Raw genomic sequence first — 27,009 nt, 5'->3', positions numbered from 1 at the left:
TTTAAGAAAATACTAATAATCACTGTAATTTTATAGACAACCTTAATAGTCTTAAAATAAATGTTAAAATAACATTGTTAAATATTCATCTTAGCAAGGACAAATTTTAAAGCAGTTGACAAAATGTGTTGCATGTAAACATCTATTCTCACAGCAATTTTACTACAAAATATCTTTATAAAAGGTACAATAGAGATTCAAATAGTCTCAATGCAGTCAGCAACTACACGATGGCTCATCTTGAGGTTCAGGCTGTGAAATTTTAAAACTGTTGTGGTCTAATGCTTGTAATTCAATTCTTGATCGATTTGACTCCACAAGCTGCAATGCAATGTCACTGAACATTTCTTCTAGACCTTTTCCAGTTTTACAAGATGTTTTATAAATGCTACTAATAAGGTTGTGACACTGTTCACTGTAACAAAAATAAATTATATATATTATTACAATTACAATTGATTTGAAATCCTTTAATATGGTTTTATACCTTGTGTTTGTGTTACTAGGTTACAATTAATTTAAATAGTTCAATGATTAATTAACCCATTGAGCCCCGGACGGCCCGATCGCGCCACGACACAATAGATTTTGTATTGTGTCTGTGATTCCGGGGCCTGAGTTAATAAAGAATAAACCATACTTATTAGTTATTTCTCTATAAGTTATAAAAAAAAACTTACCAAAAAGCTTCAATATCAGCATCAGTGACTTGAGGAGAGCTACCCTCAAGGTCAGATTTGTTTCCACAGAGGTAAATTTTGGCATTCTCTGCATAAGTTACAATGTCCAACAAATGTTGACTTAATACATGAAATGATGAGATGTTGTCCAAAGAGAATACTAAAATTGCAGCTTCTGCAAACTTATAGTAGCTGGATGTGACTGAAGCTATTCTTTCCATTCCACCAGTATCCCATAACTGTAACTATAAGGTATGAAATTGTATAAAAAATTGAAATTAGGTATTGATATATTTCTTTATACTAATTAAATTAGGAAATAACCTTGACTTCCTTGTCCCCAACTTGATATAATTTTTCAAAATGGTCTAATCCTAAGGTCGATCTTCGGTCTGAATTTGGGAGGAAAGTGTTATTAATAAATCGACGAAATATAGAGCTTTTCCCTACTCCATATTCGCCGCATAATATAACTTTCAGAACAGGAGTTTTCACTATAGCCATAATTAAGAGAAACTATTTATTATTTCTTCGAGTTACTACATCGGAGTCGGTGTGATACGGATTTGTAGTATTTCAATTAGTGTAATAAATACTTAATTACAACTTTTCCTTGAGTTTCCTCAATGAAATATTTAGATGTTTTTGTTTTAAATATGGTATAATATTTCACAATCTTGCATTAATAATTATGAAAATAATCTTTTCAATGATCGTAGGTACATCAATACATCAATAGAAATAGATTTTTTGGTGGGTGAGTGTCATTTGTCAATACACTCCACAGTATGTCACGTCTTGTCAGTTGTCACCACAGATTATTGACGAATGATCATTCACTAAATCATTAATTTTAAAAGGGGAATAATAAAACGAGCGACTGAAAATAAAGTGAGCGACTGATTATGAGATACTGATTTAATAACTTGAGCGGTATGAATTTGAGTAATCGACAAATAAACTAAACAACCAACGAATATTAGTTGATAATAAAATACAGATTGAGCGTACTAAAGGAGGATTGTGATTAATCCGTTTGATATATTAGAATTCTAACTGTGTGATTACATTACTATATGAGCGACTAAATTACTAGTTGAGCGAATAGATTACTAAGTGAGCGACTAAATTACGCTCATCTAGAGCGACTAAAAACACTAGAATAAATTGTTCAAATAGTTATTTGATAAAACTTTCAAAAACAAATTGAACTGATAGTACATACTCTGTCCATTATAGTATTTTTCAAAGTGATTTTTCTATTCGAAATACCTCGATTAAGATAAAATGCCACTCAGTATAAATAAATCATATGCCAAATAATGAAAATAATACAAGTCGTAATTTCGTCACTCAAACAATTAATATTAGGTCGCTCAAATATTATGAAGCTGCTCATTTTGTATTTTATGTAACGCAAATTAATGTTTGTTAGTTGCTGATCTATTAATTTTTCATCGCTCGCAGTCAGTCGCTCACTTAGTAATTCTGTTGCCCCAATTAATTATTTTTGATAACTAAAACTTTAATTTACAGTCACTCGTTTAAATACTACCCATTTTAAAATATTTTCATAACTCTATGTACAAATTATGCCCTGCCCAGACGAGGGATTTTAGTCCCTGGCGCGGGCGGAGAAAAAAGTACGCTCCGCGAATAAAATCTCCGCCGCAGCTTTACCGCGGACTCACGGACACTTATTGCGGAGAAAAGTACGTTATGAAAGCGAATATGAATAGGTTACAAGTTACAACGCGGACTAAAGTCCGCCGTGTGCGTTGCTTCGCCTAGTCATCCGTGTTCTTTTTCTTTCGGGAACTCCCGCGCGTACTTTTAATTATCGGACAAAAAAGTCCGCGGACGAAAAGCCCTTGTTTGCGCAGGCCATTAATTTTATCCGCGATATCGACTGAAAGACTAATAACTAACTAACATCCATAAATTCTCACAAACTTTCGCATTTATATTTTACAAAATATATTAAGTAAGAGTAGGACTAGGTATTTTTTAAATACCTAGGTGTATAAATTATGATTCATAATAATACCATGTATTTCTTTCATTGAGATACTATTACTACCTATAGAGGAGACACCGCCTACATTACTTAAGTTTCGCTTTCAACATAGGCCAACCGGCCACACTGCACTCAGTCGCTATAACGCGATTGTCACGTTCATGTCTTGTTTGTGTTAAACATGTATTAAAGCATAAAAAGTAAAAACATGAAACTCATAAAATATACCCTCAAGTGTGTTACGATATTGGACTAATGATTCAAGTTATTCGGCAAAGTGTAAAGGAATAACTTTTTATCGGTAATTAACTAGATACATAATCATTTTTAAAACTTGATTGGAGCAACATTTTTGGCGGGCGCCATTTTGCGTCATCTGTCGTAGACTAAAAATGTAAGAAATGGCATTGGGAAACATGTAGCTATTAAAAATAAAGGACGTAAATTTTTATAGTGGAATATAATAATTTTACTCATTTATAAAAAAATTGTACTGTGGATATTATTTGATAAAAAATGTTGTGTGGTTTTATGAAACCACGGTAAAAGTGAGACTTAGAGCGTTTTCACATTATCCGATCCGATATCGGATATCGGAAGCCGATAGCCGATATCCGATATCGGAGGGAAGTAAAATGTATGAAATATGTACCTGTCTTTCACATTGTCCGGTCCGATATCGGATATCGGAGCCGACACCGATATTCCCAGTGGCTATCGGACGATAATGTTCAGTGTTGCCAACTCAATTTTCGAAAAGGCAGTATACCAACAGCAAAAAAAGCACTAGTTTGTGTATTTTCAGTCTTATAGGGCGCTCAATCTTTAAAAAAATTCTTTGCTTTTAACCTAAAACCCTTTCTATTAAAAGAAACCTTTTTTTATTAAGAAAACACACATTTAAGTATTTATAGGCATTTAAAATACGATTTATACGGCAGGTATTTTTATTTGCCGTATTAAAATATACGGCAATTGGCTGAACTGAAGTAAACAAAAATATATTGCGTTCTTAAATTCAAATATCGATCTTCGAAAACATTAGTGTCTATCATTTTTATTTTATCTCATTCTGCCTCGCTCCTCCTCCTACTCGGATGTTGGTTGTGCTGTTTATTGTATTGTTGTCATTGAGTGCTTTGTTTTTAACCGACTTCAAAAAAAGGAGGAGATTTCACACCGATTTTATTTTTATTTTGAATTTACAACAAAGAATACAAAGTTTGAAAACTCTTAATTCTAAAATAATTGCTTATGACAATAAAATAATTTATGTATCTTTACCTACAGGAAATTACAACAATCATATTACAAATATATTTGAAAGAGTGACAATATTATTTTAGGATATTACAGTGTAATAAGAAAAAGAAAAGAAAATGTGAACAAAGATTGTATCACTTAATAAATTTATCATAGGTACTACATGAACTTTTATAAATGTATGTACTTAGTGAAAAAATGACTAAATGACTAGGTACGTCTTGCTAAAAATACATTTAATAGGTATTTACATATACTACATAATATGTATTACTAAAACTATTAACTTATACTAGGTTGTAGTAGGTATTGATATAAATTTATTTAATTTATATTGTGTTAACATAAGTATATTATGTTATACAAATGACCGATATCAAAACTATTTAGTAAATAGCACATCTAAATTCTAAATAATATGCAGTAATTTGTGATATCAAATCTTTTTTTACATTTTACTTTTCTTTTTTGAAGTTGTTATTCTTTATCGTAGTTATTTTTGATGTACATGTACAACTATGATATAACATTTGATTTTTTTTTAATTATACCTTTTTTTTATCAACTGGCAATTTAGTTTAGTTTTCTCTAAAAATTTCTGGCAAGACTCATGATGATATCGGAACGATTTTATCGGACAATGTGAAAGGGCAAATTGTATCCGATATCGGATATCGGCTATCGGCGTCCGATATCCGATATCGGATCGGATAATGTGAAAACGCTCTTAGGCACTAAATTATCGTATTTGTACGATAATAATTATCGTATCTACGTTTCGACCGTCACGCGACATGCGCTACACAGACCAAAAAGTTTGAGACGATGTAATAAAAGTTTCACTTTAAAAAGGTTAAATCATGAAAGATGAAAATCAATTACTTACCTACGTTTCAATTTTTTTTGTTACATTGATTGGTTTTAATTGAAAAGTTTTAAATTGATGAGTTTTTTAAATAATTTCTCTATTAGATTAATTATATTTTTTTGTTACATTAATTGTTTTTAATTGATAAGTAATAGGCAGAACATTTAAAAAGAGTCACCTTTAGCGGTGAGTCGATGACATCGCTTAATCTTTGACTCACTAGCAGCCGCGCTTGTCACACAGATTTTGTTCGTAGTGTCTTCTCTATGTACGTAGTTATAATAGCTCAATGATTTCCAATTACTATTTCACTAATATTACAGTATAAAACAAAGTTGCTTTCCGCCGGTAGTGTGCTTAATATTATTATCTTTAACAATACGCTACAGATTTTGATGGGTTATTTTGATGGTTTTTTTTTACAGGTTTTTTTAATAGCTATATAGTGATTCTCGAAGAAGGGTTTTAACTACAATAATTAATAAATTGTTTTAGGCAAAGCGGGCGAAGCCGCGGGCGGAAAGTTGGTTACATACGTATAAAAACATTAAACGACATACGATTAAAATTAAGTAAACAATTCGACATGGTTGCTAGAATTAAGAATATAATATAGTAAAATTAAGGAACAACTTGTAATTTTATAAACTTACGTTATTGTAATCACGTACACGTACAGTTATTGAATTTCAAAAATACTCGTAAATATGATCCGGACTACAAAGTTTTATGTAATAATAAGAATAAGAATATAAGAAAAAAGTATGGAGATTTTATGAACCACATGAACGTTGGCAACACACTGAGTACTAACACAGTTGATCGACTGAAGGACTTGTATCCATGGTTATAAATACAATATTAAAAAAAATAATAATAACACAGTTGATCATTGATGTATTGCTATGATGTATTGACTATTGATGTGTATGTGTATTTTCCTGAGGTATTTTCTGAATTTTGATGTCTGTTTATTGCTTACAAAATAAATTACAATTATTAATTTCTTCGATCTTTTAACTTTTTGTGTCGCTGATTATTTACAATGTTTTGTTTATATGTTGTGTAATAGTCAGGTGCTGAGCAAATAATAACTAAGAATCACTTAGGTTACTCTAATAACAATTGCGGCGTATTCGTAATCGATGGAGGATTTGCAAACCTCTCATTTAGCCGCTGCATTAATGTCTGGTAGTGGACAATATGCAAATAGTACACCGTCAGAATTACCAGCGTCCGTCGGCGCCAATACAGATAAAGAAGAACAGAAAGATAAAACAAATGAAGTCCGAAAAGAACCTCATGAAGAAGAAAAAGAAGAGAAGGATGATATTGCTAGTGGAGAAGAGTTTACTGATGAGGTACTGTTAATAATTTAATAATGGGCGTAAATGCTTCTTTGTTTTGAACTTTTAATTTATATTTATTATACTTTTAAATAAATTTGAATCAGAAATGATTTTAAAACTGAAACCTTGATGTATTTTTATTCTAATAAGTGGGGCTGTTCACACAGTCAACAATCAAGTATTTCTGTATAATTTTAATGTAATAATAATCAAGTTTCTACTGTATATGCTTTTATTCTGTAAATCTGATGCCCAATTATTTAATTTCACAACTTCTTTGTAGGAGTCTGAAGCACAAACAGGCAGTAAGTCCATGCCTGGAAGAGGTGTCACCCTGCAAATGCTTTTGGAGGATAAAATGCTAGAGCCAGGAATTGCAGCTATGACAATTGAGTATTTGGTAACTATTTTGTTATACCTTTATTGCAAATGTATTCTTTTGAATATATATATTATTTTAATTGAATGTATGAATTATTTATTTTAATTTAATCTTTAATTGTAGGGCCAAAAATTTGTTGGTGATTTGCAAGCTGATGGTAAAATAAAGTCACACGAAACAGAAACAATATTTTGTTCCCCATCAGCGTGGGCCATTCACTGCAAGAGAATAATAAATCCCGATAAAAGATCTGGCTGTGGATGGGCCTCGGTTAAGTATAAAGGAAAGAAATTAGATACAATCAAAGCAACATATCTTCGGAAGAAACAATTGCAAAGAGAAAATATGCATAGCGATGGTAAGACTAACTTCTTATACATACTAGAAAAAAGAAAGTAGTTTTTGTTCTTGTTAAACCTATCATACAACTTTATCATCATCATTTTAATTACAGAGGAAACAGAAATGGAAGTTGAAAGCCCACCTGAACCCCCACCACAAAGAATTGTAATGAAACACAATACTGTTCCAAATAGAATGATGCAACAGTAAGTAGACATTTATTTCATTTGTGTGATAAACATAATGTATACTTTGTCTGAACTATACTGTTTCAATTTAAAGAAATAATTAAAAATATTGTTAAAAATAAACGGGAGAGAGGCCGGTTTAAATATTAGTTTGAAATGTAATAAAAATGTACTGTGATTCTACACAGCTACCTAATTGATGTAGGTAGTTAATAACAAATCGCAGCAAGTCAACGACTATTAGCAAAGTGAAGGTAGTTGGGTCGAACGTCGTATAAACAACGTCCGAGCCCCTTGGCACGATTCGTACGAATGCGCCACGAGTCAAAGGAACGCGGCAATTTATAGTATGCGACATGTTCGGACAGGAAACAGTGACAACTTTATTGACAAGTACTCATCCACAAAAATATTAAATCAAAAGTTACGTCTAACAATATACATATTACCTATGACGTATTTAAGATTTTTTGTAACTTAATTGATTGCAACTGAATATTAATGCCCTATATAATTATATTTTAGTGATGCAAATATGCTGATTGAAGCTGTTTCATTTTCGACTGCTGGAAAAGTGCAACCTTTTATAGTGTCTGTAAGCTCCAATGCAAGCCTTGTCCTTGATACTCATTGCCATTTGAAAAAAGAAGAAGTATATGGGTATCTTGCAGGCACATGGGATATGAACACACATAGTAAGATTCACTTTATGTACAATATTGGAGTTTTAATAATGTTTATTTTTGTGAATAAATGCAAAATTATTTTTTTTTAATTTGGGAAAATAAGTATGTCTACCGATAACTGAATATAAATAAATTAACATATTCATTAATTTCAGATATAGTAATTACACACACATTTCCATGTTTGATTAGCAAAAGTGATAGCAAGCCACGGGTGTTGGTTGAATTTGAAATACAAATGGAAATAGAGAAACTTGGTCTTACACTGCTCGGGTGGTACCATTCACACCCCACTAACCCAGCTATGCCAAGTCTAAGAGATTGTGATAATCAACTTGAGTACCAAATCAAGATGCGTGGGCCTTCAGAAATATCTTACACACCCTGTCTTGGTATTATTTGTTGTAAGTACTTTAATTTGAAAATATTTGTTATTTCGTTTATTGTGAAAGAATAGAATATTTAAAAGATTTCAAATATATTTCTCTACTCATGTCCAGTTGCTATAATTATTTTTATTTTTTTAGCGCCATATAATCCAGAGAGCCCAGTTTTGGAGTCATCTTTGACGTTTTTCTGGGTAATGCCACCATCAGAACAGAGGCCGACTGAATATCCGCGGCCATTATTATTGCAATACAATATGATTCATGACAGTCATCTCTCAACACATGCAATGGAGCAAATAAAGAGGAGCATTAAATATTACTTCACACACGCTGATGAAACCTTCGTCAATTTCAAAGAGAATTTCAAACCGGATATTACTTTTCTAGATAAGTTAAAATGCACGTTAACACCGAAATTTCCGCGAGAACAAAGTGACGGTTTGCTTTGGCATTTTATTAAAGGTGAATTGGGTTGCGCATCTGAAAATGACGATAAAATGGATTTAGATGCTTTATTGGCAGTGCCGCAACCAATCCCAGCATCTAAACCTAGCCAGACATCATCCATACCTAATTTTCCTTCTGTCAGTACTTTGCAGCAAATGGTTAGCAGGCCAGCAGGTGTGCCGCCGATAAACGTGTCTTCTGCGATAGGTTCTCTATCTCCGCATAAATTCGAATCGCCTTTAAATATTCCAGTCTTGCCAACATCTTCTAAATCATCAAAGTCTTCTACACCTTTGCCACCGTCATATCATACTGGTTTGGATATGTTAACAAATATGGCATTAGGTTTAGGCCCATCTAATCTACCGTTATCTTTAGGTGCCACCGGCCTCGATAGTTTAGCGGCAGCTAACAGTATGTTAACAGGCCTTACACCTGGCTTAGGTACAAATTTAGCGACAGGATTATCTGGTTCTAAGTTGCCTGAACTGCCTTCATACGCTGCCTCGTTACAAAGTCTCACAAGTGGCATTGGTAACTATGAAAAAACATCGACTAGTACTTCGACAAGTTGCACTACTTCTGCTGCACCCATCCCTGCTAGTGTTGCGTCGAATTTAATGATGAGTTCCGCCGATATTGCTAACGCACTATTTTCAGCGAGTAAATACTCTAGTGCAGGAATATTAGGTATACCGGATCCTATGTCGAAATCTACCCTAGCCGCAAATAACATGTTCTTATCTCCATCATTATTGAAAATGCAGGAATCTCTTTTGAAACCTCTTTCAACCAGCAGTCCAATATCCACAAAGGTTGGTTTAGATCAAAGTCCACTTATGAAATCTCCTCACGATTTATTAAAAGGAAATAAGGATGCATATCTTCCACCTGATTTTGGATCTTCTGGAAAAGTAAAAGATAATATTTTATTGGATCCAATGAAACAACCAGAGGCTAGTTCATCCTCAAAAGATGTACCGAAATCGATGAGTTTAGAGACATCCGCTACAGATTTTAGTATATCTTCACGCCTTGGTAGTGATTCTTATCTCAATCAAATGTTGGAACTAACGAAAAAAACTACTATACCAGACTATGCAGCCGATTACAGTCAAGTCAGAAAACATACAGAAGAAGATGTGCAGCCCATACCTTTATCGTCGCACTCTTATCCAGCAACCACTAGTATTGCAGATTCAATGACTCACGTAGGTTTAAGTAATTACAGTAAGATGGATGATCCTATGGATTTCTGTAAAACGCAAGATTATAGTATGAATCGAAATTCGAATGAATCTCAAAATTAAGTTTGTAATGTAAAACATTGAAATTGAATTGAATTTCTTGAATCTTGATGATTGATACAACTTTATGTTGTCTATTATTTCGAAACAGCATGACAAAAAAGAAGTTTTCTTAGCGAAGTATTAGGTAAGACTGATGAATGAAAAATAATTTCTAATAGTCTTTTAAAATAAAGCATTAAAAGTATTAAATCTCGTCAAGGTGTTGATTTTATAATTGGTAGGAATATTTATTTGTGTACCGTGATTCTGCATTTAAAAAGTGTGTAATAAAGTAAGTGTAAAATTAACTCATCTTTTTATTATTAATATCTCTAACTAATATTTCTGACAAATATTACGTCCTTAGCAACTTCCTTTTATACCAAAAATAAATAATGAAATACTTTCAATATTTAAAGTTTCCTGTTGAACTATCCTTTCTTACTTTTATCCTTTGTCTTTTTGATAAAGCCTTGTAAAAGGATAATTCAAGTAGCATTCGTGATAAATAATGATAACTGATAAAAATATAACATTTAATATTCATTATATGATTATTTTTGGGTACTAGCATCTGTAGCCTTGTGAATATAATATGATGTACCTACTTCTTAATATGGTATATATACCTTAATACATAGTTCTTTTATAAATGTTATAAGTTCGTATACATATTATTAAATCTATTTTAAAATATAAATAGTTTTGATACTAATTGCATTTAATATTCCTACCAGTAGATCATATTATATAAAGTGTACGATTTAATATGAATAGTTACGAGGCATTAAAAAAAGTAAGGATCAATACGAAAAGCCGCTTCCTTAATATTTAAGAAATCACGATCACCAATCTCTTTTAATAGCCGATAAACAAATAATCAACTGATAATTATTATAATGACGTTTTTGATACGGGGAATTTCAATCGGACCAAGCATACTTGAATATATCAAGCTTGTAAAGTGAGGTGATTACAGTGTTATTGTGAAGTGCTGAAATAAAAATATTTAAATTTTAACAGTTATGAGAAAGCAATGTTGTGATATAGTTATCAAGGGTGAGTACCATTACCTATTATTGTTTCTTAGATCATTAATTGATACGGCTCTATGACTGATAAATCTATTTTATTGTATGTGTAACGTGTGTATTTCCTCCAAACTAAACTAAGTTGTGTTTAAGGTAATTGTGTTGAATTTCTGAAAATGAGAAGTACCTACCTATGTACGTGTACCTACTTTTAATTAGTGTGCTATGTGCCGCTATCTGTCTTTCATTTTACGGTTTACACGATAAAGTCTAAAAATAAATACACAATATACATATTTTACATATGTAACAGAAATTGTGTTGTTACTTATTAGAAATTTAACACGTTATGGTTAATTAATTAATGGATTTTTTTATTCCAAATTCATTAATCAACTATATACGTTTTAATGTAATTGCGATAGTGAAATATGTTGTCATGAATGTTCAATTTGTTTTGCCTAACTAGCTTAACAGTAAGCTTTCGATTATCATTAGATAAATATTAATTGCTTATCAATAATCACGCAAAATCATCTAAATTATTCAAATCACAACAAAGACATGATAACACGTATATTTAACTTTTCCATATTTCCAGCTAAATACTAATGGCTGCAAGAAAGTCAGGATACAAAGGTATTCCAGATGACAGTGACCTCTCCGATTCGGAGTTTCAGCCGCTATATGATGACAATGATGAATTAGAGTGTGTATATCTTTCTTTTGTTTATGAAGACTCAGTATAATTTTATAATAATATATTTAATAAGCGTTCAATGATTTGCAGTCAACGGACAGCCCAAGAAACAAAAGGATGGAATCTATTCAGAGATGTCCCTGTCAAAAAAGAGAGTGGATCTATGACCTCAACTGTTTGGGTCGATAGAAGCGTGAAAATATTAAAGCTTCTTGCTTACATTCTTGTTTTTGCCGTTGTACTGGGCTCCGCTGTCGTCGCCAAAGGAACATTACTCTTTATCACATCGCAACTCAAAAAAGGACGTCAAATTACTCACTGTAACAGAGCTTTAGGTATGTTTATGATCGTGCACATAGAGAGATTCTTTTTCAAGTTTTGTTTAGGATAATATAGTACTTAAAAATGATTCCTTTAATTTTTAGCTTTGGATAGACAATTTTTAACAGTTTTGACACTAGAAGAGCGAATAACATGGCTTTGGGCAGCGCTCATAGTTTTTGCAGTTCCAGAACTAGGAGTGTTTATGAGATCATTGCGAATATGTTTTTTCAAAACTGCAAAGAAGCCGACACCTGTGGTTTTCTTTGTGGTAAATATTTCTTTTTTTTTCGTATTTTACATTGTAATAATATGGTGCTTAAGTTTTCTTTTCATTTATAACATTATTTCAGGCTTTCTTAATAGAAACATTACAGACTGTCGGTGTTGCCACACTTTTACTTATCATATTACCTGAATTGGATGTTGTGAAGGGAACAATGTTGATGAATGCTCTTTGTGTAATACCTGGAATTCTGAATGCATTCACGCGAGATCCATCCAACTCTCGATACTATATCGTTATAATTTTGGATGTATTGTCTGTGTCTGCCCAAGTCACAGCGTTTGTTGTTTGGCCTCTCTTGGATGGTACTCCTATTCTTTGGACTATACCTATGGCTTGCATATTTATTTCTTTAGGCTGGTGGGAAAACTTTATTGGGCATATCGATAGACATGTTGCAGGTATATGATTCATAATTATTAATTACCTATGTTTTAAACATTGTTGATTAGTTAATGATTGTAAAATATATGATTTATGATCATGCTACTTTATTGCAGTTATATTTTTATACATATGTGAAATACGCGATGACCTAAAAAAGACTCGATATTTTACACAAAGAATACTTTCCATATGGAAAATAGTTGTGTTTATGATTTGCATCATGATCTCAATGGAAATTCAAGGAGACGATTCAAAAACTTTCTTTTCTCATGTTACCAAAGCCTTCGGAGTACGCGAATATTATGTGCATGAGGTGACTATTTTCAATTCTTAAGCGTTATTTGAATTTAATATACAAATTCTTATAGTATACTAAGATATATTTAATACTATTACAGGTGCAAGCTGTTCTCCAAAATTCAGTTGAAGACTTGGACCGTACTATAATTGCGGGCAGTTTCATACTTCCAGCTTATTGGGCTACGTCGTTGTGGGTTGCTCTTATTCAAGTTGTCGCTGCATATGTCTGTTTTGGAGCTGCAAAATTTGCATGCAAGATTCTCATACAAAAGTTCAGTTTCACGTTTTCATTAGGGCTTGTTGGGCCTGTCGCTGTCAATTTGCTTATTTATTTATGTGCAGCGAGAAATGCTAATCCATGCGTTTTTCACGACACCATTCCTGATTATTTGAGCTTCGTTATTCCGCCTGGTGAGTTATCCATAATATATCTAAGTAGGTAGGTACATAACCTGTATGTAAATAAAATATCTAATCCGTGCTCTTTTTTGTAGTGTACTTTTTAAAACACTACATAAGTCGTGAAATGACTTGGATATGGCTTCTCTGGCTTGCGTCCCAAGCATGGATAACGATTCACACCTGGACACCTCGATGCGAACGGTTAGCGGCTACTGACAAGCTTTTTGCTAAGCCCTGGTATACTGGAGTGCTTATTGACCAGTCGTTACTTTTGAACCGGACTATGGATGAAGAAACTGATATATCTATAGAGGTATGTTGAATATTATTAGATTTTAAAATCGCGCCAAATATCCTTATATGAAATCTTATTACTAAATTTGAACCTCAACTTGTTTGCCTTTCAAATATTAATTCAATTGACTTAATAGAATTAATATTTGTAAGGCTTGCTTTCATCGGCGTAGTTTTTGATCTTGAACTAGTCGAATGACACTGATGGTATACGAAGGCTATTACGATAAAATAGATAATATCGAACGTATATGAAATTATGTTGGAGATAGCATAACTGACGAGTTTTTATTATAATTCCGGAATTATTGGGAAAATCTATGTTAAAAGTTTTATGATAATCAACATATACACATGAACATGAATGCGAATTTAGTTCTCAGTTTCAGTTTTAACATGCATATTATGCTAGTGATGGCGTGCAATCATTGCTTTTATATTAAAGAAAGATTTTTTTGACTATGGAATTTTTTCAGGAACTAAAAGAATTAAAAGAAGATGCTTCAATAACAAGTTCAGTCGATGAACCCAGAGATGTCAAACCTTCAGACTGTATAACTAGGTAAAAATCGGTCCATTCATTCATATTAAATATTAATAAACAACAAAACTTTTATGATTTATCTTATATGATTAATCAATATGCACAATTTCTGAAAGCGACCCGACTTTTTCCACTATTCCTCCTAATAATGCGAATTCAGAATAAGTTGAAAAGTCTAAGTACATTTAACTTCAAGTTAGTTGGTTTGTTAAATTTAATTGAAAAATCACGTAAGAGAATACGTGAACATACAACACGAGTAAAATATAAAATGAATAATAAATATTTCAAATAACTTCAACTTACTTTATTCCATGTTTAAATGTTGTGCAGAATTTACATTTGCGCTACCATGTGGCATGAGACGAAAGAGGAGATGATGGAATTCTTGAAATCAATCTTTCGACTGGACGAAGATCAGAGTGCACGTAGAGTCGCTCAAAAATATCTTGGTATTATCGATCCGGACTATTATGAACTTGAAGGTATGTTTCTTTATAAATAACTTTTCAAACTTGGCAATATTGTTACCTTTTTTCGTTAATTATTATTAAAATCAGTCAAGTGCTAGTCAGATGCGACTTAGTTACCCGTACAAATAATCTACGATCCGTGCCAATAGTTGTAAGCCAACTTTTATTTGTAAGTCTATAAGCCGGTACATGTTTTATATTATAGCTAACATATATTTGGATGACGCGTTCGAAATATCCGATCACAGCGCGGAAGATTCTCAAGTGAATCGTTTCGTCAGAACATTAGTGGAAACTATAGATGAAGCAGCTTCCGAAGTGCATTTGACGAATGTAAGGCTTCGTCCACCGAAGAAATATCCCACTCCATACGGAGGCAGGCTAGTGTGGACATTGCCTGGGAAAAATAAAATGATATGCCATTTGAAGGACAAGTCTAAGATAAGACATAAGAAGAGATGGTCTCAGGTTGGTATACCACCATCATTCTTATCATCATTCCAGGCCTTTTTATGATACCAAATATTGGAATTAGAAGTAAAAGTATTCTGTTCTGAAAAAATAGTAGTATAAGTACTCGCCCAGATGCGCTTTCTGTTGGATAACTATTTAACAGTCACAATTTTTTTTTAATTTTAACTACTTTTGTCTTTTGTGAAAGACGAAAATAATGATAGATTTAACTAGTACAGTTGTATTTTCTACATTGTAGTGTTATTTCCTGTTTACGATGCAACACAAAGGCAATGGATTGCAACACTTATATTATATGTGTCATAACTCATTATCATTAGGTATTAAAAGTATCAGATTTTTATGACTTCGATAAGGACTAAAATAAAAGACTAATTAATATTATTTATTTTTTATATAATTTGATTGTTATGATGTGGAATGCATTACAGACTAAAACGATATAATATATACCTTGTCATAAATAGTCGAGCCGATATTTTCATTATATTTTTTTGTTGATCATCAGACACTAAGAAAGACATATATCTACGAATTTCCGATTAAAGCCCTTATTTTCGCATTTTTTTGTGATAATATGGATGTATGATAATTTCCATTCCTATAATCATTCCTTATCACTAGATTATTTATGAGCAATCAATTTTGAATTTCTATAGAAGTATTATAGTTTATTTTTAAATAATGTGCATGACTGCAACGCACTTTGTTAATTGCGTAAAACACTTATCATAAGTGCTCTTTAAAGGTGTGATAATAAACAATTTGTCACATATAGGCTCAATGCATTAACCTTAACCTTATCGTTTATCTTGATCTTGGCCCTAATGTTTCATTTATTGCAATATTTAGTGTTTTAGCTTTCTCTTTGTTTATTTTATGTTGATATCAATAAATTATCATATTACGCGGATTACTCCCCGAATATTGGGATTGTAAATAGTTATGGCTTTTTATCTTTTATACAATTATATTGGCATGGTGCTACAAAATATTCTAGAATTTATGGTACCTACAGAAAATGCCTAGATTTTGAAAATTGTAAATATACTTAGAATGAATTTAAATGAAACAATAATAATCTATTTGTTATTTGTAGGTCATGTACATGTATTATTTACTCGGCCATCGCTTAATGGATTTGCCACTGTCCGTGGACCGGAAAGAAGTGATAGCAGAAAATACGTACTTACTTGCGTTGGACGGTGACATAGATTTCAAGCCATGTGCGGCGACGCTGCTCATTGATTTGATGAAAAAGGACAAAAACTTGGGAGCAGCATGCGGTCGAATTCATCCAGTTGGATCTGGTAATAAATAATTCAAATGTAATACATATTTTCACTCATGAGAAGGGTAAACAGATTTTTTTGTCTTAATATCATCAGGATTACTGTTTATAAACACAATTATTCAATGACAGGAAGGAACTTTCATTTCTTTAATGGAAAAATATACAAAATTCCATTGTTATAAATACCCCCAAAATTATGCTATTTATATATTTAACAGAAAAAACATTTTTCAGGTTTTATGGCATGGTACCAAATATTTGAATATGCCATCGGTCATTGGCTACAAAAATCAACTGAGCATATGATTGGCTGCGTGCTTTGCAGTCCCGGGTGCTTCTCGCTTTTCAGAGGAAAAGCGCTTATGGATGATAATGTTATGAGGAAATACACACTCACTGCTAGTGAGGCTCGGCACTTCGTACAATACGATCAAGGTATGTATTTTATAATGATTGCAACATAGTAATTAATTATGAGTAATTGTAAACAGTGTAGTATGAGTAATACATTGAAGTAATGGTAATTTGTATTGTTATAATAATATAAATATCAAAATACTCATGTTGAATGTTGATATTATGATCCATTTCATTTCTTTTTAAATAAGGTAAGTGAAACTGTTATGATAGTTTATTTGATCAGACACAATTAACGATTGAACGAATTCGTATTTATTTAACAGGAGATAAAAAAGGTTTCGTATTTACTATCTTTATTTATTAGACATAAATACGGGATATAAATACGGGACATAAATTCGGAAATAAATACGGGAGACAATACACAACTTTACCGTAAATATTTACTAATCATTCTAAAAAAATGTAGTAAAAAAATGGTTGTCTGTCGGTTTACTGATGATAGTTAAACGTGACAACGTCCGATTGTGCTTCTTTGTCGCTCGTTCCGCGCTCTCGCTCGCTCTTCAAGCCTTACATGGAACGCCTCAGAGCGAGGTAACGCCGCATGAGCCATGTTTTTTCGTGCGTGCAGCCCGCGCTATCGAATTATAAGACGTTGTCACGTCAAAAATTAACTTTACCCCAGGTGAAGATAGATGGCTCTGCACTCTATTGCTCCAAAGGGGATATCGAGTAGAATACTCAGCCGCCTCCGATGCGTACACGCATTGTCCTGAACGTTTTGACGAATTCTTCAACCAACGACGACGATGGGTACCCTCCACTATGGCGAACATTTTAGATCTGCTAACCGACGCTAAACATACCGTCAGGGTCAATGACAATATATCTATGCTGTATATCGCTTATCAGGTATGTACAATGGGGTTTTTCGTAAATTGCGTGAATTATTTTTGAGATAAAATGCCTTTAAAAGAAGGATAGTTTTAAAATTGGAGAAAACTATGCTTGCAGTCAAAACATGCATTTTTAAACAATCAAAATAGACAGAACAAAACCAAAAGATATCTTACTTGGATTAGAAAATCAGTAAAATGTTTACATATTATTAATTAAGATTATAAGTGTTCATGACCTATATCTAAATGTTTTAATAACCGAATTATATCTTAATCCAACATAACCAACAACAAATCCATAAATATTATTATCTAATCTAGGAAAGATTTTTTAATTTTCGGAAATATTTTAGGAATGTTTCAGTTCTAGATACTCATTGAATAATTATTATATTTATCAAAAAGTTTTCGTTTGTTTAGAATTTTTTTTACAATAAGTTATTTAAATTTGAAACAAATTCTTTTGTTTCTTTAATGAAAACAACTGATGCATATTTCTCATTGATAACTCTCATAACCAATAATAAAAATACCTACTTAAAAATTTTGTGTTATACTGTATTCAAAGAGTATAGGAAAGGTCTAAATAAACCATTGATTTCCCAGACCTATTACTTCAAAAGTAATCGAGCACTTATTCAGAAATGCACTTTTTTTCAGAGTATGTTAATGTCAGGCACCATTTTTGGCCCAGGAACGATATTTCTTATGATGATTGGTGCTATTAATGCGATTACGGGACTGAGTAACTTACAAGCATTAATTCTGAATGCAGTGCCAGTATTTTTATTCATCCTCGTGTGCATGACATGCAAATCTGATACTCAAGTAGGTATCTTATTAGTTTTATGTTTATTCTTATAACGATTTGAAATATAAATTCGTTATTTAGTTAAACGGACTCTAATTTCCATTTGGAATTTGCGATACATATTTGAACAATTCAATAACAATTATTTTTTTTATTAATAAACATAAAAATTTGTTTCAGCTAAAACTGGCCAATCTCATAACATGTCTTTACGCTATGATAATGATGATTGTTATAATCGGTATCGCACTGCAGATAGTAGAGGATGGATGGTTAGCGCCATCTAGTATATTCTTTGTGGCAACATTCGGTATTTTCTTTGTGACTGGCGCACTGCATCCACAAGAAATATCTTGTTTGTTATACCTTGGAATTTATTATATTACCATCCCTAGTATGTACATGTTGTTAATCATATATTCGCTATGCAATCTTAACAACGTCTCGTGGGGTACCCGAGAAGTAGCGCAGAAGAAGACATTGAAGGTCAGTAGTTCGTTAATTATTCTACTTTACTTAAATGAAATGAAAAAAAAAAATACTTTATCGAATATTAACAATATAAAAATTAACTCACAATCCCGCTCAAAAATGTCCGAGGCAAAACTCTTAGTGTGAAGGAAGAGATTTCTAATGAGCGATACAATAGACTTTGAACACTACTGCAAGGAAATAAGGTGTTAATTTAAATGATAATAGGTTAATAGTTAATACCTTTTAATAGATGATTTTGAGTCTAGTATGTCAATGATGAAATGTGGATTTTCAGGAATTAGAAATGGAGAAAAAAGCAGCTGAGGAAGCCAAAAAGAAAATGGACAATCAAAGTGTATTGCGCTGGTTTGGAAAATCTGAAGAAACGACTGGTTCATTAGAATTCAGTATATCCGGTCTCTTCAAAATTTTATGTTGTACAAACCCGAAAGATCATAAAGAGGATTTACATTTGTTACAAATTTCCAACACACTTGAGAAGATTGAAAAGAGATTGGATGCTTTGTAAGTTTTATTATGGTATATACATATAAATCTCGTGTCATAATGTTTGTCCTCAATGGACTCCTAAACCACTTAACCGATTATAATAAAATTCGCACACCATGTGCAGTTCGATCCAACTTGAGAGATAGGATAGTTTAAACATGTAGGTACCACGGGCGAAGCCGGGTCGGACCGTTAGTTATGGTATACATATATATATTGTTTACAAAATTTTATTAAAGTTTGTTAGTTTAATACTATTTTTAATTGCCTCAAAATTATGAAGTAGAAATTATATTCTAATTTTATTCTTTACAAATTAACGTTGTGTTTGATATACTTCTCTCATGTTATTCTATTTTTATCTTCTAGAGGTGCTCCACCTGAAATGGATAATCGTCCTCGACGCCGCTCGTCTATGGGAATTCGGAACGATACGCTCTCTATGTTACCAGAATATGCTGACAGTGAAGACTCCGTGGAAATACCTAGGGTAATTATAATTTTTTTTGCTTTAATTCGTAATACATAACGCTTACCCTTTTATATAATCAATGTTTTAGTGATGGGAGAATATAATAATGATAACTGCTTGGTGTTAGTTTAATATTTTAGTGTTTCTATTTTATAGGATTACTAGGAGTAATTTTAAATATAAAAAATATGTGGCATTGATTTAGTAATTTTGTCTTTTTTAATAATTGTATCATGAAAGGTTACTGTATTTTTAGGAAGAAAGAGATGATTTAATCAATCCGTATTGGATAGAAGATCCAAACCTTCAGAAAGGTGAAGTGGACTTTTTGACAACAGCAGAGACGGAGTTCTGGAAAGATCTCATAGACGCTTATTTGAGACCGATTGATGAAAATAAAGAAGAAAAGGTAAAAATTATGATATACAAAAGTTTTGTTTCTTAGTAAACCTCATAGGTCTGTTTTTAATTAATTCGTCAAATATTATTAAAATCAACAAAAAGTGAAAAGCATATCTAACAATGTTTTGCCTGACTTGACTCCTTCGTAATTACGAATTTCATGTTGCTAATTAGCAACATGAAAATCACTTAATGTTATAAATCCTTACTTTCAAATAACTATTTATTTAACAGTTTGTAAAATAATATTTCTTCATTGTTTTAGGAACGTATAACGACAGAGTTAAAGAATTTGCGTGATAACATGGTGTTCGCTTTTCTGATGCTCAACGCGCTGTTCGTGCTTATTATATTTATTCTACAATTGAACCAGAATCAGCTGCATATCAAATGGCCTTTTGGACAGAAAGTACATATAGAATATCATAGAGACCGAAATCTAGTGAGTGTTATTGTTAATCGATCTCATTTGAAATTAATTATACATATTCTGTATTACATAAACACTACACCCATTTTGGTTACCTTGTTTGGTAGTCCATTTTTTGATATATTAGTATGAATAAATATATTATTTTATTGGCATAGTCAAAATCAGGTACGGAATAAATTTGTCTACTAAGACAAAAACGATTCCTTTTTTTTCTGTGTCATTTTGATAACATTAATATCGTATTGAAATTTATGATAGGAGTCTTTATTTTCACAAAATAAGTACCTAAGTATACAAGATTTTTCAACGCATTTGATTATGTCACTTACACAGGAGTTAATTTTTTAGGTGGAAATCGACCGTGAATATTTAATGTTGGAGCCGATAGGTTCTCTGTTAATCATTTTCTTTGGGTCGGTGATGATCATACAGTTCCTGGGAATGCTCTTGCATCGACTGGGAACGCTCACTCACTTGCTGTCAACTGTGTCACTCAACTGGTACTTCACTAAGAGTGTGAGTTATTATTTATTTTATTAAAAATAATTGTAATTTATTATAATATTTTGTAGAATGTTTTAAGCCGACTGGCGATTAGTTCTTTTTGGAAAGGTCTATGCGATAAGTGACCTTGTATGGTATAGTTTAATATATCTGAAATTTCCCTATAAAAGACATGGAAAATCTACAACCCAACCTCCAAACGCGACGACACAGACGAGAGGATTGATATACCTATAAAGTTTTTTTTTAAATAAGTCTATTTAGGTTGAAAATTTTTTCAACAATTTGTTACAAAATATTACAAAGATTATCGTTACCATTTTTAGCCCAACGATATTCAAGGCGACGCTTTATTCGAAAAACGAGCAGTGGAAATCGCGAAAGACCTGCAGAAACTCAACGTAGATGATTTGGAAAAGCGAGGTGTTGACGATTCTACAGTGTCTAGACGGAAAACGCTTCACAACCTCGAGCGAGCACGGGATAACAGACATAGTGTTATTAATTTGGATGCTAACTTCAAGCGGCGACTGACTATACTGCAGAATAATGATAATTGTGAGTTAGTTTTTATAAATAAATGTTTCAGAGCAGTGTTCGCAAATATTTAAATTTTCATTCTTTGGTGCCAGTTTTCAAACTTATTATTATTACTAGTATATAGCTGCAGACAGTATTACACAAAACTTACCAAAAGTAATAAATTTTAATATCCACCTTAGTCCGATGAATTAAAGCCTTAATTTACCAAGCACCAAATCTCCACCCAGGGTGGAAAACATTTTTTTGTTGCTGTTAGGAATCGCATTCTTAAGCCAAAAGTAATATTCAAAATGGCGTTTGCGATTATTTAAAATTTATTTGTGTGTATTAATATTTTTTAAAATCAATTTACTTTAATCTTTGTTAAACAGACACGCTATCCCGTCTCCCGTCGCTGGGCGGCGACCCGGCCACGCGTCGCGCCACGCTGCGCGCGCTGATGACGCGGCGCGACTCCGTGCTGGCGGAGCGGCGCCGCTCGCAGCTACAGCCGCAAGACTCCGCCTACATGTACCACGAGCCGCTGGTCGACGTGAGTGTACTGCTTCTCCTTAAAGCCTTGTATCCACTTGAGCATGCTCAGTCGAATGAGCGGCTCATTTGGCCGAGCCGCTCAAATAGGGACGCCTGAGCACGCGCGGCCCGAGCATGCTCAGGCGTCTCCACTTAAGCGGCTCGGCAAAATGAGCCGCTCATTCGACTGAGCATGCTCAAGTGGATACAAGGCTTTAAGGGGCTGTTAAGAGCAAATTTAACAGTGATTGCGCTTTACTCCCATACAATTGAACAGTGTGCGTAAACGAGAGCGCAATATCACTGTTACTTGGAGGGGCCAGAAAGAAATAATAAAAATAATAAGAAAATATGTGATTTAAGGAAAAGTGTGGGTCATATGCGAAATATGACTCGTTAGAGTTTCAGGTATGAATATGTTGACTTCGTGTTTTAAATTGCAGACCCGTACGTCAAAAAAATAAAGACATAGAATCGTTTAATGATGTTTTTAAGACCAATCTTTGCAATTATTTTCTATCGAGCCGATTTCGTCCAATTATGTATCGAGTCCGTCCACGTTCTTCGAAATATGATGAATATTAACATATATTTTTTTTAATGGGCTAGAATAAATATCTTTTCTTAAAAAACTGCTCAAATAACTTCAATTTGGTGTTGTCAGCCCCTTAAGTCGAATTCCTCACTGCTGAGTCGTGCCGTGATCATTTTGGAGTTGTGATTTCTTAGATATTTTACGCCATTTGTCTCGATCTTCTGCGATGTGGATAGCTTCAGGCACGCTAGTTTCTACGGTCGTTTTAATTTGGTCCGACCGGCGCATTGGAATGCGTTCCCAGGGCCTTTTCCCTTCTACCCTACCACTGAGAAAGACTTTTGTTGTCTCCCCTCTTTCTTGCAATATAACGTGTACAGTACGAACTTAATGGCGGCTCGGAACATCGATCGATCTGATGCGCAAAAAACAATTTTAGATATTACCGAAACGTTTACGGTCGGTAAAATATGTATATGTAAGTATATGAAGTTATTTGAATGTCAAATAATTATTAACTTTATATACTTACACATACATATTTTGAGATTCAAAATTATATGTAAGGTTTTAGAAACGAACACTTTTAATTGATAAAAACATTTTTTTTTTTTATAAGTACTTATCACTATTAAACTTAAACATAGATGCGTGTGAATTGAAATTGAATAGTAATAATAATCAAACAGAAAATTTGTCGTCAATGCCCGCGCGTAATATGAAGATTGTCCTTAATCACGCAATTTTTAAATTATTTTTTAATGTAAGTAATTATCTAATTACAATTTCTATTCAATATTTATTAATATGCACTTTGTTTGTATTCAGATTATACTTTCAAATTCTACAATTTATTCAACTGTATTTGTTTTAGTAACGTTTTTGAATCATTATGATACACACAAATGATTAAAAAGCAATGGCTAGTAAGTCTGTAATCGCTCTATTTTAACATATTTTTTTACTATACATATACAAAACAATATCATAATATAATAATAATGATACTTGACTTGTATAATTACAACTAAACTCAGTCAGTCACTGTAATGCAATCAGGAATTTTATTATAAAATCAATCATCTCGTGTTTTATACTCTAGAAAGCCGGAACAGTCAGGTTTTGTTCCTTGTCTCATAAAAATGTCTATCACCTAGTCTCGTGCATAAGTCTATGTTACTGTGTACATTGTACATGTATAATGTTATTAAACTGCACTACCAATTTAATAACATTATAATTATCCTGACGGCTAATTGGTTGTCTATTAATTTCATTCACTATGTAAGTATCTACAGTGGTGGTCATATAATTAAGAACGCTGATACAAAGGGAAGATTTTTTCAGACTAAGATGCATAACTAATTTCATGTAATTATTTTTATTTTTCTCGATATAGAAATACTTTTCCAACAAATCACTGTATTCATTAATACACGTGATTAGCCTAAAAATTAATAGACAAACTTTTTACACGACTTCTAAACATAGTATTCCTATTTACTAGCTGGTCACGTAATTAAGAACGCTAAATAGTTTATACTTTGTTACTCGACTCGATTTGTTGTGTGTTATGTGTTGTGGTTTTTTGTATAATTTTGGCGCCATTAAGTGTTGCAAAAGATTAAAAGTGATTACTTCTCATAAAAAAAATGGAAATAAATAAAAGTTGTGATAAATCTACTAGGGAAGTTATAATAAAACTTCGCGGGAAGAATTGGTCTTATAAAAAGTGCATCTGCAATGTTCAAACTATGGTTTTCCACGCCATAAGGCATTTTGATACGTATCAAACAACTTCGGATGTCCCACGTATGCAAAGACAGAAAAAAACAACTCCTCAAGATGACCGAAACATCGTCCGTATGGTGAAACAAAATCCTTTTAAAGGGTCCAATGGGCTGAGAAAAGAATATTTCGGCGAAAATAACCCTTTATCAATCTCAGCACGCACTATTCGAAGACGTTTGGTAGAAGAAAAATTGCACGGTCGGATAGCAAGAAAAGTACCCATGTTGAAACTTTGCCACAAGCAAGCCCGGCTTACATTTGCAAGAAAATATGAAAACTGAACTGTGTGACAGTGGAAAAATGTACTTTTCTCTGACTAAACGAAAATAAACAGAGTATGTTCCGATGGAAAACGATATGTTCGACGTCCTCCGAATACAGAATTCGACCCTAAGTACACGAAAGTTACATTAAGGCACAGTGGTGGAAATGTGAAAATTTGGGGGTGCTTTTCTGGACATGGTGTTGGACCTGTAAAGTTGATAGAAGGTAACATGAATCAATTCCAATACAAAAATATACTGGAAGAAACAATGTTACCTTATGCTGAAGAAGTTCTACCGGTTATTTGGACATTCGAGCATGCCAATGATCCAAAGCACACTGCACACATTGTAAAGGAATTTCTAACAGTGCAGTCAGTTTCTGTTTTGGACTGGCCAGCTAACAGCCCTGACCTAAACCCAATAGAGAATCTGCGGTTCGAAGTAAAGAAAAAGGTTTCAAATACACAGTGTCGAAATTTAAGGGAGCTGTACAACGTTTTCTTAGAAGAATGAAACTCTATTTCTCTAGCAAAATGTCAAAAATTAATAGAGTCAATGCCTCGCCGGTGTAAAGCAGTAATTAAAAGCCGTGGACATGCTATTAAATATTAATTTTAGTTAAAAATGTATTAACTTGCTTTACAAATTTTTCTCGCAACGTATTATTGTATTTTTTTTTAAATGAAAGTGTCATACAAAACAATTCCCGAGCAGATAAATTAATCGTTCTTAATTATTTGTCCAGCTTCACTATTATTTGAATGTGTTGCTTTGGTAATAAATTATTTTAGAAAAAAATATTGTTGGCGATTTTATTATTTATTCTTAAACTTAGTTGCTCTATTAATGTGGCTATTTTATGACATAACTAGTTGCTTCTCAGAAGGTGAACATCTCTGTGTATGACATTATTTAAATAAAAATTTCTAGTACTTCAGATCGTTCTTAATTATATGACCACCACTATATTTATTTAGTAGCGGAACATTTATGATTTATTTCTTCCAAAGATAAGCGAATTTCGACGGGTCAGCTTTCTGTGTTGTCTTCACTGAAATCTTAGGTATCTATTTTTGTGAATGAATAGACAGAAATTACAAGACTGAAATTTTATGGCATTGCAAATTGTGTGAGAAATTCAAAAGCGTTCCGAAACAAGTCAAGTTTCTTGTATAAAATGTTTGTCAGAAATAACTACATATTTATTAAACAAATAATTTCCTAGATGAACATGGTCGGTCGAGCCAGCATGCCCTTCAACAAAGGCTACGAGCCGGCCCTCGACAGCGAAGAGGACACGCCCCTACCGCCCAGACGCAGTACTGTGAGATTTCGGGAACGCGAGAGCTATATGTGATTACGATAAAGCATTATTTATTGGTGGGATCTGCTACGAATAAATGATTGGATAGGAAGTGTAAGAAGACTAGAAAAAAAGAGAATGATGGTATTGAGGCTAGGTTGTAGGTAGGTCAGGAAGTATAAGTGAGACAAAATATGTAAGAGAAAAACTTTAACAATACCGCGGGATTAGTTTCATTCATTTTCCCCAAATGCATGATTAAAATTCAGATTTTTTTATAAAAAAAAGATATATCGTAATAAAATTTTCTCTGGTACGTATGTACTGATAAAACGTTAATGGTGTAAAAAATAAAGAAGTACACATGACCGAGAACATCGGTGACTAATTGAATTTTTAATTAAATTTACTAATGATAATCATAACTAATATGTAAATTTTTGAATCATCTTTAAAATGTTGTTGGTAATCCAGTACCTAACTCATTCATTTCATTCATTCGTTCATTCAGTTTGCCGAATGTTATATGCAGAGAAACTAAAAGTAATATTACCGTAGATGTACGTATTTAATTGTTGTAATTTCACAATGTGGACCATGTACTAATTTTATAAATAATTTAATAATCTACTTTTTACTAGAAAAAGTAAAACACGCGTTCTCAACGCAAGAAATATATAAAAATAATAATTTTAAGAGTGCACTTACGCTTCCTGTCTTATTCTTTATTCGTAGAGGAATTTAATTTGTTTAAAAGCAAACTATTATAGTTGAGTATTTGAAA

General features: G+C 32.6%; 3 protein-coding genes across 3 annotated transcripts; 2 read left to right on the top strand and 1 right to left on the bottom strand.

The window, feature by feature from the left end:
- Positions 1–60: 60 nt before the first annotated feature.
- On the bottom strand, positions 61–1,442 carry RabX6 (RAS oncogene family member RabX6). Its single transcript, XM_090113060.1, has 3 exons — positions 1,005–1,442; positions 681–925; positions 61–415 (listed from the first exon to the last, which is right to left on the bottom strand). Exons 1-3 carry the CDS (start codon positions 1,182–1,184, stop codon positions 217–219), a joined length of 624 nt encoding a protein of 207 aa, XP_089969186.1. The 5' UTR covers positions 1,185–1,442; the 3' UTR covers positions 61–216.
- A 4,312-nt stretch (positions 1,443–5,754) lies between these two features.
- On the top strand, positions 5,755–10,208 carry LOC149910365 (uncharacterized). Its single transcript, XM_090113036.1, has 8 exons — positions 5,755–5,774; positions 5,901–6,189; positions 6,461–6,577; positions 6,683–6,917; positions 7,014–7,107; positions 7,615–7,784; positions 7,931–8,179; positions 8,303–10,208. The coding sequence occupies exons 2-8, from the start codon at positions 5,974–5,976 to the stop codon at positions 9,919–9,921; spliced, it is 2,700 nt and encodes an 899-aa protein (XP_089969162.1). The 5' UTR covers positions 5,755–5,774; positions 5,901–5,973; the 3' UTR covers positions 9,922–10,208.
- Positions 10,209–10,868: 660 nt separating this feature from the next.
- On the top strand, positions 10,869–26,350 carry LOC149910364 (chitin synthase chs-2-like). The gene is made up of 24 exons (XM_090113025.1): positions 10,869–10,959; positions 11,533–11,640; positions 11,722–11,966; positions 12,057–12,223; positions 12,306–12,639; positions 12,739–12,938; positions 13,024–13,336; positions 13,420–13,640; positions 14,098–14,183; positions 14,499–14,650; positions 14,844–15,106; positions 16,212–16,422; positions 16,641–16,841; positions 17,455–17,681; positions 18,329–18,496; positions 18,660–18,965; positions 19,249–19,478; positions 19,833–19,953; positions 20,192–20,344; positions 20,603–20,779; positions 21,119–21,286; positions 21,601–21,832; positions 22,189–22,349; positions 26,148–26,350. Exons 2-24 carry the CDS (start codon positions 11,543–11,545, stop codon positions 26,277–26,279), a joined length of 4,566 nt encoding a protein of 1,521 aa, XP_089969151.1. The 5' UTR covers positions 10,869–10,959; positions 11,533–11,542; the 3' UTR covers positions 26,280–26,350.
- The last annotated feature ends 659 nt before the right edge of the window (positions 26,351–27,009 follow it).

This window comes from Colias eurytheme, chromosome 2 (genome assembly GCF_061535395.1).
Source record: "Colias eurytheme isolate Ceu_HAF_F1 chromosome 2, ilColEury1 Martin Lab GWU primary, whole genome shotgun sequence".
NCBI lineage: Eukaryota > Metazoa > Arthropoda > Insecta > Lepidoptera > Pieridae > Colias > Colias eurytheme.
The sequence above is the reverse complement of the archived record's forward strand: the minus strand, read 5'-3'. Positions and strand labels throughout refer to the sequence as shown.